The 17,257-nt window shown below is 45.8% G+C and overlaps 1 protein-coding gene across 2 annotated transcripts in view; it reads right to left on the bottom strand.

The window, feature by feature from the left end:
* The window catches only part of LOC121278734 (oxidative stress-induced growth inhibitor 2-like), a 41,006-nt gene that overhangs the window by 15,264 nt on the left and 8,485 nt on the right, over positions 1–17,257 (bottom strand). For both annotated transcript variants that reach the window (XM_041189107.1, XM_041189106.1), the window contains one exon: positions 1,060–1,196. In XM_041189107.1, the coding sequence (XP_041045041.1) occupies positions 1,060–1,179 (120 nt within the window). In that variant the 5' untranslated portion in view covers positions 1,180–1,196. The remainder of the gene's footprint in view (positions 1–1,059; positions 1,197–17,257) is intronic.

Raw genomic sequence — 17,257 nt, 5'->3', positions numbered from 1 at the left:
ATGATTAAACCAGTTGTTCGCCAAAGACCATCAAATCTGCATCCCATGGATTTAAATGAGTGAAGGTGAGGGGTATACCATGGGGAATAATTGGGCTAGGAAAGAGTAATAGCTGTAATGGGAGCAAGGGCATCAAAGGAGGTGGACACAGGTAAGATTTAGCAAATTAATAGCTGCTGAGATGCCAAGTTGAATTAAAAAGGCCAAATGCTAGATAGTTGGAAATTTGAATGCAGAGGTAAATGGCTTGAGGGAGAGTTTTTTCCCAGGGTCAGACACAGAGACAAGTAGGGTTGAGAAGGGAAAAAGGAATGCGAGTTGAGAGCAATACAAGGAAATGATCAAAGGTTGCCTTATCCTTCTCAATAATGATAGGGGTAGTGAGACTGCATGAGATGGCAAGATTGAAAGAGTGGTTTTCTACATGGGTAAGAGGTTTTATGAAGTAAGAGATCTAGGGAGGAAAGGAGGATAGTGATAGGAGAGAAATCAAGGAATGGAGATGGGGATTAAACCAAAGATGAGAAGAAGCTCAGTGCAGAGGCACAGGGAAGAAAGCGGAGGAGATTTCAGTGAGAAGTTTGGAGTGATTTTTGGGTGGGCAGATGCAGAGTTTAATTGAGAGGTTTGAAGGGTGGAACAAGGTGAGATGCTTAAAGGAGGAGGAGAAGTTGCTAGAGTTAGTAGGGAACAGACCAAGGTGTGATTTAGAGATAAAGGCTACACCACCACTATGATGGTTTGAATGAGACAGGGGGTAGAAGGTATAGACAGGTGAGAAAGCTTAATTCAGAGTCATTTGTCTATTGGGCCAAAATGTCAATGTGGTCATCCACAAAAAGTTTATGGATGGCAAGGGCTTTCTTCACAAGCGAATGTACATTTTTGAGGGGCATGTCGAGGGAAGCAGTGAAAGCCGGCCTATGGGCAGAGTTAAGAGCAGATTCTATTTTTGTACATTTGATAAGCTCTTTAAATTAAATCCAAACTTATAAGTACGAAATAACAAATAAACAGAATTGAATACACAAACATACAATATGCTGACAACACACTGACCTGATCTACAACAGAAAAATGCCTTCCTTCTTCCAGCTTGTTATGTAGGACTGGATTCGGATGTACAGTCCCGGGTGCCAAGTATGGTCTATATCCAGAGAGCAGATAGGAAAGACACATCCCAGAAGGACCATTTCCTGGATTAATAATTTTAGCAACATTGTTAAATTGACATAATGTTTCTAAAAACAAATTTAAAAACAAAATGGAATCATGTTAATTTAACCTTCCCAATAGATGATAATTGGCTGGTATGTGTAAGTCACCCACTTTATACATTGTGTGATTTTACTCTCCATTAAAATCAATGGAATGTAAACTTGTGCAAAATATGAAACAAAAGGTGTGAACTAGTCAGTTTTCTGCCAGGCAGGTTAACTTAAAATGAACCATAAAACTTCCCAGATCTGCACCTTCAAATAATACAATGGTTTCAAATATTAACTTAGAGAACAAAATCAACAATAAAAATATAAACTAAAGATTTCAGTTTGTGGTATTATGGCCAGAAGAACTAAGCCTTTCATGTAATTGAGGCTTAATCCATTAAAAAAAAGTTGTCAATAGAGACCCCACTGCTCATACAAATGTGATTTACCCTCAATATGGGATGGCCAGTATAAACGTCTGATAGTGACAAGAGTTTGAACTAAAAGTAGCATTTACAAAGTCAAGTCAGTCTTCACTCTACTTCTGGTAATAGTTAATAAAACTTTCCCATTTTGAATGTAGGGTTGGCTGATTTCCAAAAGACGTTTCAACCAAAAAAATTTGCAATAATTTAAGCAGATGTGGCCCATGACTGGATCATCACATTGCATGTGAGGCTGCATCAAGATTGCATATTGCTAAAAAGTTACTGATTTACACCATTGATATAGCTAGTTATTTCCTGTTGTTATTTTTTGAACAAAAAGACGAAAACAATTGAGCAAACGCTTTGGGCAGGGAATGTAAAATCCTGCCCAGTGGGTTTGAAGGTGCAGGTGGCCATTTCGCCACCTACCTACAAGCCCCTGGCCTGTCTGAAATTTTGTTTGGGATTGGGGGTGGGGGGTTGGGGGGGTTGGGGGGGCGGGGGTGTTGGGGGGGGATGGTAGGGGTGGTGCGTCAGGTGGCCCGCCTGCTCCTAGGCCTAAGTGGCCAATTAATGGCTGCTTAAAGGCCTCATCCCACAACCACCAGTATTTTATTCTGGCAGCACCCACCACCCTCCTCCCCCCCATTTAATCCTTCCCCCAGCCTCTTGAATGCAGCCCCCCAACCTCCTCATCATGACTCCCCAACCCCAGACTTATCTGGGCTCCTAAAGAGCAGTGCAGTTCCAGCAGTGGCCACTGCTCCTAGTGTCCCTACTGGGACTACAGGGCTTCTGATTTGCTGGCAGTTTTCCATGCGGGACTTCTCACTGAGATAGGGCAGAAGTCTTTCCTTAAAGCAATGAATGCTCCTCCCAGTGTTAAATTACTACTGGGAATCTGTTAGAATCGAGGGCGGGCTCCCTACGCCTCTAACCTTTTAGCCAGGAGGGTGGGGAACATGGCGTCCATAACTTCATTAGTTCATGCAGATATGGGCTTAGTTTTGTACCATGTTACTTTTTGATCTTAGGGAACAGTTAAAATCTCAAACGTTATGTATTTCCTTTATCTATTAGTATTAACATAAATTTAAAACAGTGGCTGTTGTAGGATTTTATTGTACCTTCAAGACAGAATCAAAACCACTTGTATCAATTAACTGACACTATCTAAAGTTAGTTGTATAAAAGAAACACTATAATGTGAGCAGCGCACCAATGATGTTACAAGAGATTATCATACTTAAAAACACCAATGGATGACCAGCCCTTGCTGATTGTAGGGCCTATGGTTGAGGCAACTGACCAAATCATCTCCTTCCAACTGCAGCAAAGAGTGCTCATTTTGCAACATCTTCTTAATACAAAATGTCCAATGGAGTGAAATCCCACCCTGACATTATGCAACTTCAATTAGCCTCCTCATGCTTTCCTTATCTCCTTGTTTCTGATGGCCAATTCACAACTCCCTCTGGCCTTCATGCCTACTTTCAAAAATTCAATTGTTCATATTTGCCTGTTATCTCAAAGCTGTTCATAAGAGCTATCCAATCCAACTATTAAAACATAAAGTGCTTCAATAATGTCTACACACTAATTAATATTTGCAGACATTCTTGCCTTTCCCAGGCCTCTCTTATCTATGAAAGAATCATGCAGAAATCAGCAATGCTGTTTACTTTGAAAAGGTCTTTTGGCCTTGTGAACTGTGAGGAAGTGGAGAACTTCAAAAGGGCATAGACAAGTTGGTGGAATGGGTGCATAGTTGGCAGATGCAGCTCAGTGCAGAGAAATGTGAGGTGATACATTTTGGTAAGAAGAACAATATAAAATAGGTACAACTCTAAGCGGATGCAGGAGCAGAGGGGTGTAATGTGCATAAGACATTGAAGATGCCAGGGCAGGTTGAGAGAGTAGTTAATAAAACATACAGTATCCTATGCTTAGAGCACATGGCGCTTAAAGCACATGGCAAGAAGGTTATGTTGAACTTGTATAAGACACTAATTCGGCCTCAGCTGCAGTGTTGCGTCCAGTTCTGTGTGCCGCACTTTAGGAAGGATGTGAAGGCATTGGAGAGAGTATAGAACAGGTTTTGAGAATAGTTCTAGAGATGAGGAACTTCAGTTGTGAAGATAGATTGGAGAAGTTTGCATTGTTTTCCATAGAGAAGCAAAGATTGAGAGGAGATATGATAGAAGTATTCAAAATCATGAGGAGTCTGGACAGAGTAAATAGGAGAAACTGTTCCCATTTGTGAAAGGTTCAAGAACAAGAGAGCACAGATTTAAAGTAATTGTCAAAAGAAGCGAAAAAGTGATATAAGAAAAAAATAGCGAGTAGTTAGGGTCTGGAATGCACTGCCTGAGAATGTTGTGGAGGCAGATTCAATCAAGGCATTCAAGAGGGAATTAGATGGTTGTTTGAAAAGGAAGAATGTGTAGGTTTACAGGGAAAAGGCAGGAGAATGGTACTAAGTGAAATGCTCATTCGGAGAGCCGGTGCAGACACGATGGGCTGAATGGCATTCTGCACTGTAACAATTCTGTGATTCTGTTTATGTAGCTCTACCACTTTAATACTGTTTGTTTTATTCACTCCTCATTTACTATGTAGGTAACACTGCTGTTCTAGTTTGATCTAATGTGGTAACATACTAGTGCGAGTCTAATGAGCTATTTCCTGGTTGAATGAACTACTGAGTAAGCACAGCTGTTTCTGCCCAAAATAAATGGAAAACTTAATAGGTTACAGCCTCCAACTTTGAAATTGACTTTAATGCAAATGGGCAATGACTATCCTTTGTTGCCTAATGTAAGTGACTGCCCAAATGTATCCTAGGCTGTAATAATGAGTCCTGCTCCTTCATGACCCATGCCCTAAGAAGGCATTGGCGACAATGGACTACCATAGGATTCATCCATGACTATACTTGGCAAAGTGTTTTGCTGTTGCCTTCTGCAGTATGGCTGAATAGAAAACTCTCACTCTTACCGCTTGCCATCAGGTGCACTGGAAGGATTTACAGGCTGTTAATCAAACTGTTTGGCCATGTTATGAATGCATTTTCCGTGGCCATCAAGTCCTGAAGCGGGACTTGAACGTGGAGCTTCTGGCCCAAAGGTAGGGATGCAATGGTTACAGCATAAGACCTCCTTAAAAATGAGTGCAGAAACCAAAACTGTGATTGTAATAATCCTACTTCAGTTAGAAGAGTGAAAAAATCAGGCAGAACCAAATGTTGAAAGGAACAGAAGACTGTAGAATAAAGGTCTCGCACATATAGGGTTAATGTGGGACTGAGTATAGTTCTGCCCACACAGTGATGTAAGGGAGCATATGACCCGCACCCAGGGTCAGTCTAGTGTTGGACAGAGCCGTGTGTACCAGCAAGCTTCTAGCTTGTACCCTTTACTGTATATTTGTAGTTTTAAGAGTCAATAAAGACTTACAGTTAACGTACGTATGACTACGAAAACTTCTACAGACTTACCAAACTATAACCAATACCTTACAACATGGTGGCAGCTTGTGAAAATCCCAAGACCTAGCAGAAAATGCAGAGAAAAACTAAAATGCTAGAAGACAGAGAAAAAAATCCACAAAGCAGTCTGACCTGAAAAGGGGCTCCAGAAGCAGAGGTACAGAGGAAAAAAAAATCATCAGGAAAAAGCTATAAAGAAAGGCTTGGAAGCTGAGGGCAGGAATTTTAAATTCCTTACTGCAGCAGAAGACTCCATTGAATCTCCTTTGGAACTCCAGCTTCTAATCCCAGAGTGTATACAGTCAGCAGACCTAGCAAGGAGTGAGCTAAATCTTTAAAATTGCAGATTACAGCAAATCCTGAGAAATCTTTAAATAATTCAGAGTCAGAAATGCAATCTGAAAAATACCATCGCTAAAACCCGATCCCCAAGTAGTCCCTGAACACATGGCATCTGAGCTCACTCCGAAAAAAATCATTATCCAACAGAATCACAACTTCTAAACTCAGCAGAGAGAAAACAAAAGCCAGGATTCAACAATTTTTTGACTTTAAAGTAAAACGCTGCAGGTAGGCAATCCAGAAAGCCATTGTTGATTTTTTTTTTCAAGCTGAGCGTGGTCACTATTGCAGCAGAGCCTGCCAAAAACAGCAAGTGCTGGAAATCCCTTTGTCTCCAAGTGAATGGTGACGTCATTTTGAAGTTCAGAAAGCTTTTAAAGTAGAACATACACTTTTGAAAATTTAACCATGGATCAGAATTCCACACTTCCAAATCAATTCAGACAAATTCAAGGACCAGAGCCACCACATAATTGGGGACTTAGGAGGAAAAGATTCCCAAGATTCAGCATCGCTTTAGATTTAGACAAGAAGTCAGAAACAGAGCAGGTTTACACACTGCTTTACTTGGCAGGCCCAATTGCATTCGACATTATTGCAAGCCAGGGAATCAATGAAGCATCTGCTAAATTTGAGAAGTGCTAAAGTCTTTCAACATTTATTTCAATCTAAGAAGCAATAAACTACTTGAAAGAGCTAAATTTAACAAGTGAGCCCAGCAGCCAGGAGGACCTGTCGATTCTTTCATCAATGATCTGTACAGGATGGCAGAAGGTTGCAAATACGGAGACCTAAAATCTGAACTCAGAGACAGAATAATGGTAGGGGTGGCGGACAACACACTCTCTGATGTCATGCAAGCAAAGGAAGATTAACGCTGGAAAAGACATATCAGATAGGTAGGCAATCAGAACTCCATGAGTGGCACAGAACAATTTTAAGGGGAGAAAATAAGCCATTGTGCAGAGGCCAACCCACAATTCAGCTAGTTAAGCAACAAAGACACAAGGACACGTCAGACCAAGGAAAGCAATACCCCAACTGGCCAGCAGAGCAACCATGCCAAATCTGTGCAGCAAAGTGCCTCCATAAGCGAGATCAGTGTCCTACAAATTTAGCCCAATGTTTTCAGTGCAACAGGATTGGACACAATGGCAAACTGTGCAAGATAAAAACTGAAATGCACAGAAGGCCCAAAGATTGTCCACGAGGTCAAAAATGCAAACCCAGAAGACACAGCCATGCTTCTTGGGGGAGGTCAAAGATCTCGGTTTCGCATTTTGGAATGCAGACATTTCTGTCAGTGGCCATTTAACAAATTTTAAGCTAGACACAGGAGCCAGCATAACAGTCTTGTCAGACAAAGAACCATGGTTGTTGACCCAGTGGCTGACACCAGTGACCAAGCAAACTCCAACAGATCTGCCAGGAACAAATGTGCAATGGAATGTGCCTGTATCTGCAGATAATGCAAAGAAGAATGGCCTCAGCAGATACCAAACAGAGGGACCATGAAAAGCTGGTTTGAACAACAAAAACCTTTATATGAGGCAGGAGGCTTAAAGTACCTGGTGAAAGGCACCCTGCAGGCAACACTGAGATACAAGAATAAAACAAATCTGTGAGACCCTCTTTGTGATCCATAACCAGGACTGTTCATTACTAAACCACAAAGCCTGTGTTGAACTTAACCTATAACAGAAGATTGACGAGGTCAACCAGCAAGGGCCTAGTTTCAAGTACAAATGTGCGTTCCCGAAACTCTTCACAAAACTGAGATGACTGAAAAATGCATACAGGAACACACGGGATGCTAAACCCATGTGCCTATTCATGTTATGTAAGATCCTACGCTCATTCATGAAGCAGGCGGAGCAGCAGCTGGACAAGATGACAAACATGGGAGTCATCATCCCAGTCACACAACCAACTCCATGGTGTTCCGGGATGGTCCCAGTCCCAAAACTGAACAGTAGAGGAACATGACTACAGACTCACGTCTGTCTTCGAGCGCCTGCAGAGAGCAAGGCTGACACTGAATGACAAATGCAAGTTTTCTAAAACATCAATGTGATTCTTGCCACATCGTCAGCAATAAAGGCATCACAACAGACCCACAGAAAACCAAGACTATCAGCAAGTCCCCAACCCCATCCTCAATTCTAGACCTCCAGTGATTTTTGGGGATGGTGAACAAGCTGGCAAATTTTTTGCTGAATTAAGCAGAGATCACAGAACCCTGGAGGCATCTATTTAAGACAGACCAGGCACAGGGACTCACAGCAGGAGCAGGCATTCACTTGCATCAAGGCGATGCTGCTCTCCACTGATATTCTGGCCCATGATGAGCCAGCCATGCCCACCACCATAGCAGCAGATGCTTCATCCACAAGCCTGGGAGTGGTCCTGTTCCAGGAACAACTAGATAGAAGTCGCTAAGCTATGTACTACGTGTCCAGAGGGCTCTTGGACATGGAGATAAAGTACGCTGTCATAGAAAAGGAAGCTCTTGTCGGCATGTAGGCATGCAAGAAGCTTTCAGACTATATCATCGGCCTCAAGGTTACAATCAGAATGGATCATAAACCATTAGTTTCCTTATTGGATGAGAAGGAGCTGGCTAAGAAGCCTCCCAGAATCCAGAGGTGTTGCCTGCACCTCATGTGGTTCATTTATGAGATGGCATACAGCCAAGGTAAAACCCAGACACTTTCAATGGCCAAAGCAGGCCTCCCAACAAACTAGAATATCAATATCATCATACAATTGGAAGTGTGCTCCCAATTGACAAGTAGAGGCCTGCCAGTGACCAAGCAAACTCCAACAGATCTGCCAGGAACAAATGTGCAATGGAATGTGCCTGTATCTGCAGATAATGCAAAGAAGAATGGCCTCAGCAGATATCGAACAGAGGGACCATGAAAACCTGGTTTGAACAACAAAAACACTTAATGATCATAGATGACATCCTGGTCTACAATAAGCATTGTCGTCCCTGTGGTTAAAGATCCTTCAAAAAAAAAATACACCAGGACCACCTGGGCATCATCATGTGCAGCGCTCAGGCCCAATCTGCTCTCTAGTGACCAGGGGCAGAATTTTGCCATCGGTGTGCGGGGCCGGGCCTGACACTCTGATGCGTAATGACGTCAGATTGCGTGTGCGTCCCGATGTCACCGTGCACCATCGCAATATTTCGGAGGGCGGGTGCTATGACTTCCGAGGCACGCCCGCCATTAATTAACGGCCACTTAAGGCAGCAATACACAGTGATTTCTAAGCAGCCCATGCGATTTTCAGTGAGTCGCGTGGGCACCATGGGTAGGCTGCATTTTTAAAAGCCTCATCCACGGGCGGGATAAGGGGGAGTGAGTGGGCTGGCAAATGCAGGTTGTTAGTTCTTTACTTTTTAAATTTACTGCTACTTGCTTGTGTGAAAAGGAGAACTTCAAATCTCTTCAGAGCAGCTTTGACAGAAAAAACAGGCTTCAGTTCAGGACTCTGGAAGAAATATACACTTGGGACCTTACAGTTATTAGAAAGCCTTCCCTTACCCTGGGAATGGGGATTGTGCTCTCCAATGGGGGCATCTCCTCTGAGGAGGAAGAGAGGGCCAGAAGCGGGAGGAGGCCAGGAGTCCATATTTCAGCCTCCAGGGGAGCCACCTTTGGGAGGACAGGCACAGACACAAGGGGTTCAGGGCCAACAGAAAGTCCAAGGTGGAAGGGGCTGCAGAAGACGCCACTATTCTGCTGCCAGGGTATACAGTGGCAAAGCAGCTACCTCAATATGTCGAGGGAGACAGTGACTTCCATCTGTCAGATGATCGGCCTGAGATCAGCTCCAACTGTGTGGCTGGTCACCCCATGCCAGTGGCACTAAGGTTCTTGGCTGCCCTCAACTTGTATGCCTCCGGCTTTTTCCAGGGGTCGGTGGGTGATCTTTGTGGAGTCTCCAATCAGCTCTCCATACTTGTGTCAAGCTGGTGACGTTCTGTTCAGGCGTGCATTGACTTTCATTCATTACCACTCGGATGAGGCCAGCCAGACACAGTGAGCCAGAGGCTTTGCAGCAATTGCTGGCTTCCCCCGCATCCAGAGTGCTATAGACTGCACACATGTGGCCATCAAGGCACTAGAGGGTGTCAACAGGAAGGGCTTCCACTCCATGAATGAGCAGATAGTGTGAGACCACAGGATGCAGATTCTGCAAGTCTGTGCAAGGTACCCAGGCAGCTCCCAGCCTACATCCTGAGACACTCCCAGATGCCGAGGCTCTTTGGTGCTCCAGCCCGACTGGATGGATGACTGCTGGGTGACAAGGGCTATCCCCTCAAAAAGTGGCTCATGATGTGCCTCTCCGCCATCCAAGAACAGAGGCCGAGCAGCGATACAAGAGGAGCCATACCTCCATAAGGGCCATGGTAGAGAGAGCCATCAATCTTCTCAAGATGTGCTTCTGATGCCTGGACTGTTCAGGGGGCGCATTGCAATACCCGCCAGATCATGTGTCGCTGGTAGTGGTTGCATGCTGCACTCTCCACAATCTGGCGCTGGAAAGGGGGGGACGCAGTGGAAGAAGATATAGACACAGATGCTCTGGCTGCAGACGATGAGTCCAATAGTGAGTCCGAGGACGAGCACGCACAGCAGAATGCTGAGGGGATAGACGCTGACCTGGGCAGCCTCCAGGGAGGCAAGGACGCCCAGGAGGCTTTGGTCCAATGCTAGCCTACCACAGATGAACCTCCAACACATGCCAAGGCTGCAGGCCTTGATACCTCAATACCTGAGAACAACATCTGCCGGTTTGGGAACATTAACTATGTGCCTTGTCAATAAAGCTCAATGACAAACAAGTCACTCATAACATCATGGGTTCCCCTTCACCTGCAAAAGTAATGAAGCACCCAGAGGCTGGTTGAGAACCAAAACATTTAATGATTGGCAAATTGCATACTGAAATGAAAGTGCATTAAAAGGTGTTGAACAGCACACCAACTGAAAAATAACTGAAACGGGGCCAAAAGAAAACCACCAGTGATAAGCCTGTGGTGTGCCTGAGGCAATTTATGTTTATGTTTACGGGTGATATGCCTAGGTGCTCCCCCCTTGCTGGCACTAGCATTTGAGACAGCCTGCTCACCCTGCTTTCCTGTTGGCCTTGATGACCTTGGCGGGCATCCTCTGGCCCTTGGAGCCTGTGCTGGCCCCAACTGGGAGGGAGCGGCCAGTGGCACAGCTGGCATCTGCAGCCTTATCAAATGCCATGGTCACTGGCAGAGGGGCAGAGGAGCTGCTGTCCTCATCCAGAGCACTCAGAGAAGCCCGTAGAGATGACAGGCAGCTCGTGCGTCAACGTGAGGCCAATTTGGACCTCACTGTTCATCATAGATGGATGGGCACCGAGCTGGGATACTGGATGCCCAATCCATCTCCCACACTGACACTGCCCACCTGAGGTCAATGCCGTTGTGAGGGCTTGCAGGTCCCAGAGCATCCCCAAGAAGCCGGGATTGTTCTACTGGAGGAGCCTCTCCATGAGTGTCGCCACTCTCTCCATGCAGGAGGCATTGCATTGAGGCCATGAGGGTCATTGCATTGCTCAAGCTCTGCATGGACTCCTCGATCATGGAGACCATGGCACACATTCCCTCATGTGTCTCTACCAGATCCTCCCGCACACCCTGCTGGACTTCCAGCACCTGCTGCCTCAGGGTCGACTCTAGAGGCACATCATCAGCCACCGACTGAGCATGTTCCTGGTACCCAAAAGTCCTCCGACTGCCAGCACCCTAGGCACTCTCTACCTCCGCCTGCACCTCAAGTGAGTGTAAAGTGCCCTCACTGCTGTTCACTGAGACACTAGCTGACGATCTTAGCCCCACCGAGGTGCTGGAATCTGCGTTGGTGCCTGCCTGGCTGAAAGGGTATGATGCTGGTGTGTTTATATCTTCAGGGCCCTCAGGGGTCTGTGGCGGTCCCTCTGCCTCCGGAGCGTGGGCGTGCTCCAGAGAGGCTGAAAGGAAGAACAAGGACATTTGATTAGTTGAAGTTGTTACACTGTTAATGTGCCTGCCTAGCACCTGGATCAGGATGCGCTCCTCCTTCCATTCTATCAATGGGAAAACCATGTTGATGCTGCAATCAATATACAGTCAACAGTGGGATTTTTGCACTGACAGACATTGTGACCTCAGTGCACAGCACTCTTACCTCCCAGTGGCACCCCAACCTCACCACAGCTGGCTGACCTAGGCACATGGCACCTCTCCAGCTTGAAATCCTTCTGCTTGTATCTGGCCAGTATGAATAAGTGGGCCTGCCCCCTGCCAGTCTGCAGGCATTCACCATTATTGTATGTGGTCTTCTCCTAAAAGGAAAGAGGAGCATTGATTAGTCCACCCTGTACCTGGATTGCCATTGCAGCCTTGCCACCCCCACCTGAGTGAAACATTGCAGGGCTCAGCTGATTCGTGACCCTGGAGCTGCAATACACTCATCCCAAGCAGCCAGGGCTGACCCCCTTGCCCAGATGCTGCCTCCAGCACATTTGCCACTCACACTCTAAGACCTTTCAAACCAACAAGCACTACCACCCAGAAGGACAAGGGCAGCAGATGGATGGCTACACCACCACCTGGAAGCTCCCCTCCAAGTCAGTCAGCATCCTGACTTAGAAATGTTTCGGTGCTCCACCACTGCGCCTAGGTCCAGATCCTGGATCTCTCCCCCAAACAGCACTGCGGGTGTACCTGCACCACATGCAGCAGATACCGAAGGCAGCTCACCACCACCCTCTCAGGGTGGGCAATAAATGCTGGCCCACCCAGCGAAGACCACATGCCGTGAATGAATGAATGCAATAATAAAATTCTGAGTTGGAGGGGGGGGGCACTGGGTGGCAACCTAATTGCTGTGCTAAGTGACTCATGCCAGCGTGGTACTCACCCTTCCCGATCTGCTTGCAGCACTGCACCCAGGTGCGTCTCACCACATTGTGGGAGCTGACCATTTCTGCCACCTCCTCCCAGGCACGTCTTGTCATGTGAGGGGGCCTCCTCCTCCCGTCCCTTGGCACTATGATGTTGTGCCGTGCTGCCACCTCCTCGAGGGCAGCGAGGCACTCATCCAAAAATCTTGGGGCATACTGCCCCACCGACCTGCCCTCCCGCCTGGCCTGCTCTCCGAGAGCGCTGTCTGACATCCTCCTGTGCGACATCAGTGGCTGCTTTTGGAATGCTACCTGCGCCGTCTTTGAATAGGCCACCAGGTCGCCATTGGACCCGGTGGTCATTGGACTTCGGCCGCTGCCCGCCCCTTCCTGCTGTTCTCGGGAGCGCGATTCACGCAGGGTGGACCTTAATTGGTCTGCCTGCATAAAATGGCAGCACGGAGCCAATTGCAGGCAGCAATCGGCTCTGCGCCCACCCATGCATGCTCCCAAACAGCCCGCCTGCCATAAATAAAATCCTGGCCCAGGCGTTCCAAGGCACCACTGCAAATTGCCAGGTGCTTGTGTTGCACAGGCAGGACCAAAGAAAGCCCCTCATCCCCATACAATTCCCTACCAGGCCATGGGAGAGGCTAGGTGTTGACTTGTGCATCTTCAACAGCAAATTGTTCCTTATAGTGGTGGACTACTTCTCCAGTTGGATTGAGGTGAAGCAACCATATATGGCTACCAGAGAGACAGTAATTAAGGCACCAAAAGAGCTGTTCACGAGGCATGGTATCCCGGACTAGATTATGTCCAGTAATGGCTCACAATTTTCAAATGAGTACTTCGCACACTTTGCCACCACATCCAGCCTCCACCACTGTACCAGCTCCCCAAGATACCCACAGTCAAATGGGGAGGCTGAAGGGGCGGTCTGTGCAGTAAATACCCTCCTAAAGAAAAGATCAAGGACTTCCCCAAAGCACTACTCACATACGGGTCTATCACTTTGCAATGCAACCTGTCCCCATCCGAAACCCTGATGGCAGGAAACACTGCACAGAACTTCCAATCCTGCCAAAAAGCTCATATCAGGGTTGGTAACCAAGGATTTTTAAAAAGTCATTCACGGGATGTGGGCATCACTGGCTAGGCCAGTAATTTTTGCCCATCCCTAGCTGCCGTTGAGAAACATAGAAACTAGGAGGAGTAGCCTGCTCCACCATTCATTATGATCATGGCTGATCATCCAACTCAATAGCCTGCTCCCACTTTCTCCCCATATTCTTTGATCCCTTTCGCCCCAAGAACTATATCTAACTCCTTCTTGAAATCATACAATGTTTTAATCTCAACTACTTTGTGGTAATGATTTCCATAGTCTCAACACTCTATGAGTGAAGAAATTTCTGCTCATCTCAGTCCTAAATGGTCTACCCCATATCCTCAGACTGTGACCCCTGGTTCTGGACTTCCTCACCATCGGGAACATCCTTCTGCATCTACCCTGTCTAATCCTGTTAGAATCTTATAGGTTTCTATGAGATCCCCCCCTCATTCTTCTGAACTCTAGCGAATATAATCCTAATCCACTCAATCTCTCTTCATATGTCAGTCCCCCCATCCCAGGAATCAGTCTGGTAAGCCTTCGCTGCACTCCCTCTATAGCAAGTACATCCTTCCTCAGAAAAGGAGACCAAAACTGCACATAATATTCCAGGTGTGGTCTCATCAAGGCCCTGTATAATTGCAGCAAGACATCCCTGTTCCTGTACTCAAAACCTCTGGCTATGAAGGCCAACATACCATTTGCCTTCTTTACTGCCTGCTGCACCTGCATGCTTACCTTCAGCGACTGGTGTACGAGGACACCCAGGCCTCGTTGCACATTCCCCTCTCTCAATTTACAGCCACATAATAATCTGCCTTCCTGCTTTTGCTACAAAAGTGGATAACCTCATATTCATCCACATTATACTGCATCTGCCATGCATTTGCCCACTCACTCAGCTTGTCCAAATCACACTAAAGCATCTCTGCATCCTCCTCACAGCTCACCCTCCCACCCAGCTTTGTGTCATCTGCAAATTTGGAGATATTACATTTAATTCCCTCATCTAAATCATTAATATATATTGTGAATAACTGGGGAAGTACCGATCCCTGCGGTACCTCACTAGTCACTGCCTGCCATTTGGAAAAAGACCCGTTTATTCCTACTCTTTGTTTCCTGAGAAGGTGATGGTGAGCTGCTTTCTTGGACTGCTGCAGTCCCCATGATGTAGGTACACTCTGAGTACTAGGACATCCAAGTAAGATAGCAGATTACAGGCAGAAGCAAACTTCCATCTACAACAGAAGGTACCGCACAAAGACACTTGCCACAGTTACAGAAATGGTGACATGGCTTGGATTAAAGACCGCAAGAGAGAAGGTACCATCATTAGAAGGAACGAGAGCCAACCTTGCTCCTACCTGGTTGGCACCGCAAAGGGCACATTCAGGAGAAACAAAGGGTCTCCTCCCCATCCCTAGACCGCTTGTCCTCGCTGTGCAATGGAGAGATATTGAGAAACATACCCAGATGCCAGAACGTCCAAACCTACAGGAAAAACCAACAGCTCCTCCAATAGTAGTGCGAGCGAGATATAAAAAGATTATATGGCCTCCACATTGCCTGAGTTCATGGGCTTGAAGAGGTGGGATGGGGGAGTGATAATGTGGTAATATTCTTTTTTTGTTAGTTCATGGGATGTGGATATCGCTGGCTTGGCCAGCATTTATTGCCCACTCCTAGGTGCCCTTGAAAAGGTAGTAGTGAGCTGTCTTCTTGAACCATAGCAGTCCACGTGGTGTAAGTACACCCACAGTGATGTTAGGGAGGGACTTCCAGGATTTTGACCCAGCGATAGTGAAAGAACAGCAATATATTTTCTAGTCAGGATGGTGAGTGGCTTGGAGAGGAACTTCCACGTGATGGTGTTGCCATGTATCTGCTGTCTGTCCTTGTCCTTCTAGATGGTAGTGGTTGTGCGTTTGGAAGATATCTAAGGAGGCTTGGTGAGTTAATGCATGGCATTTTGTAGATGATACACACTGATGCCTCACTATGCAACGGTGGTGCAAGGAGTGAATGTTTGGGGATGTGGTGCCATTAAAGCAGGTTGCTTGCGCTGGATGGTGTCAAGCTTTTGACTGTTGTTGGAGCTGCACTCATCCAGGCAAACAGAGAGTATTCCATCACACTACTGAGTTATACCTTGTAGATGGACAGGCTTTGGGGAGTAAGGACGGGAGTCACTTGCTGCATGATTCCTAGCCTCTGACCTGCTCTTGAAGCCACAGTATTTATATTGATTGTCCAGTTCAGTTTCTGGTCAATGGTAACCCCGAGGATGTTGATAATGGGGGATTCAGTGATGGTAATGCCATTGAATGTCAAGAGATTATGGTTCTTGTTGGAGGTCGTCATTGCCTGGCATTTGTATAGTGCAAAAGTTACTTGCCACTTGTCAGCCCAAGCCTGGATATTGTCCAGGTCTTGCTGCATTTGGACATGGACTGCTTCAGTATCTGAGTCGTCATGAATGGTGAACATTGTACAATCATCAGCAAACATCCTCATTTCTGACCTGATGATGGAAGGAAGGTTATTGATGAAACAGCTGAAGATGGTTGGGCCTAGGACAATGTAATTACATGATCATAATAACAACGTAAGACATGAGGTAAATGATAATCACAACACACGTTGGATAAAGACTTAGGGGAGGTGTAGTATAAGGGTCTGGCACATCTGTAATTAATATGGGACTGAGTACATTACTGCTCACACAGTGATATAAAAAAGCACCCAAGGTCAGTCTAGTGTTGGTCAGAGCTGTGTGTACCGGCAAGCATGAAGACAGCTTCAAGCTTGTACCCTTTATGTATATTTGTAACTAAGAGTCAATAAAGACATTCGGTTAACCTACGTATGACTATGATGACATCTTCAGACCTACTGAACTGTAACCAACACCCTACAATAAATACTAGGAAGCAAAATAAGTCAGTAGTTTGCTGGATAGGTAGGGAGTCCTTCCTTGTAAATTGGAGAGGTGTTAGCTCATAGCCGCTTGACAAGTAATTCTCCTGTGTTAATAGATTGTTGAAAAATATACTGTAACATTGGTGCAAACTCACTCACTTTAAGTGCATAGTTCGGGATGTCATCAGGACCACAAGCTTTAGGTGGGTCAATGTTATGGAGGAATTTCTCAACACCTTCTATTGTAATTATAACATTCAACATTTTCTTGTAAGGCTGCCCTCGTACAACAGATTTGTACTTAGGTGCACTGAATCCTTCCAACAGTGCCATGAGACATTTTACATCCACCTGAGAGGACACAGCTGGATGTGTCCTCCATTTCATCTGAAGGACAGCATCTCTAACAATATAGCACTCCCTCAGTTCTGCAATGCAGTGTCAGCTGAGATCAAGTGCTCAAGTCTCGTTGGATTGGAAACCCATAATGTGCTGACTCAGAGATAAGAGTGCTAACACTGAACCAAAGTAGACACCTAAGAACAAATGCACTTAGATGGCACCTTTTGCACACACCTTTTGTATTACCTTGGAGTTGTAGCTGATGAATTACTCTATAAGTACAGATATTGATGTGGGGAAATACCAGCCAATCTGTCCAACAAACAGCAATAAGATAAATGACAAGTTAATTCTTCGCAGTTGGGGCACTTGAAAAACTTTTGCAGTAAAAATGGCTCACATGCCAATTAGATTTGATATCCTCAATATGGTGAGCAAGAAACTCAAGTATTCTAACTGATCTCTTAACCTGAAGGCCATT

Source organism: Carcharodon carcharias, chromosome 6 (assembly GCF_017639515.1).
Source record: "Carcharodon carcharias isolate sCarCar2 chromosome 6, sCarCar2.pri, whole genome shotgun sequence".
In the NCBI taxonomy this organism is placed as follows: domain Eukaryota; kingdom Metazoa; phylum Chordata; class Chondrichthyes; order Lamniformes; family Lamnidae; genus Carcharodon; species Carcharodon carcharias.
This window is presented reverse-complemented; position numbering and strand designations above follow the sequence as displayed.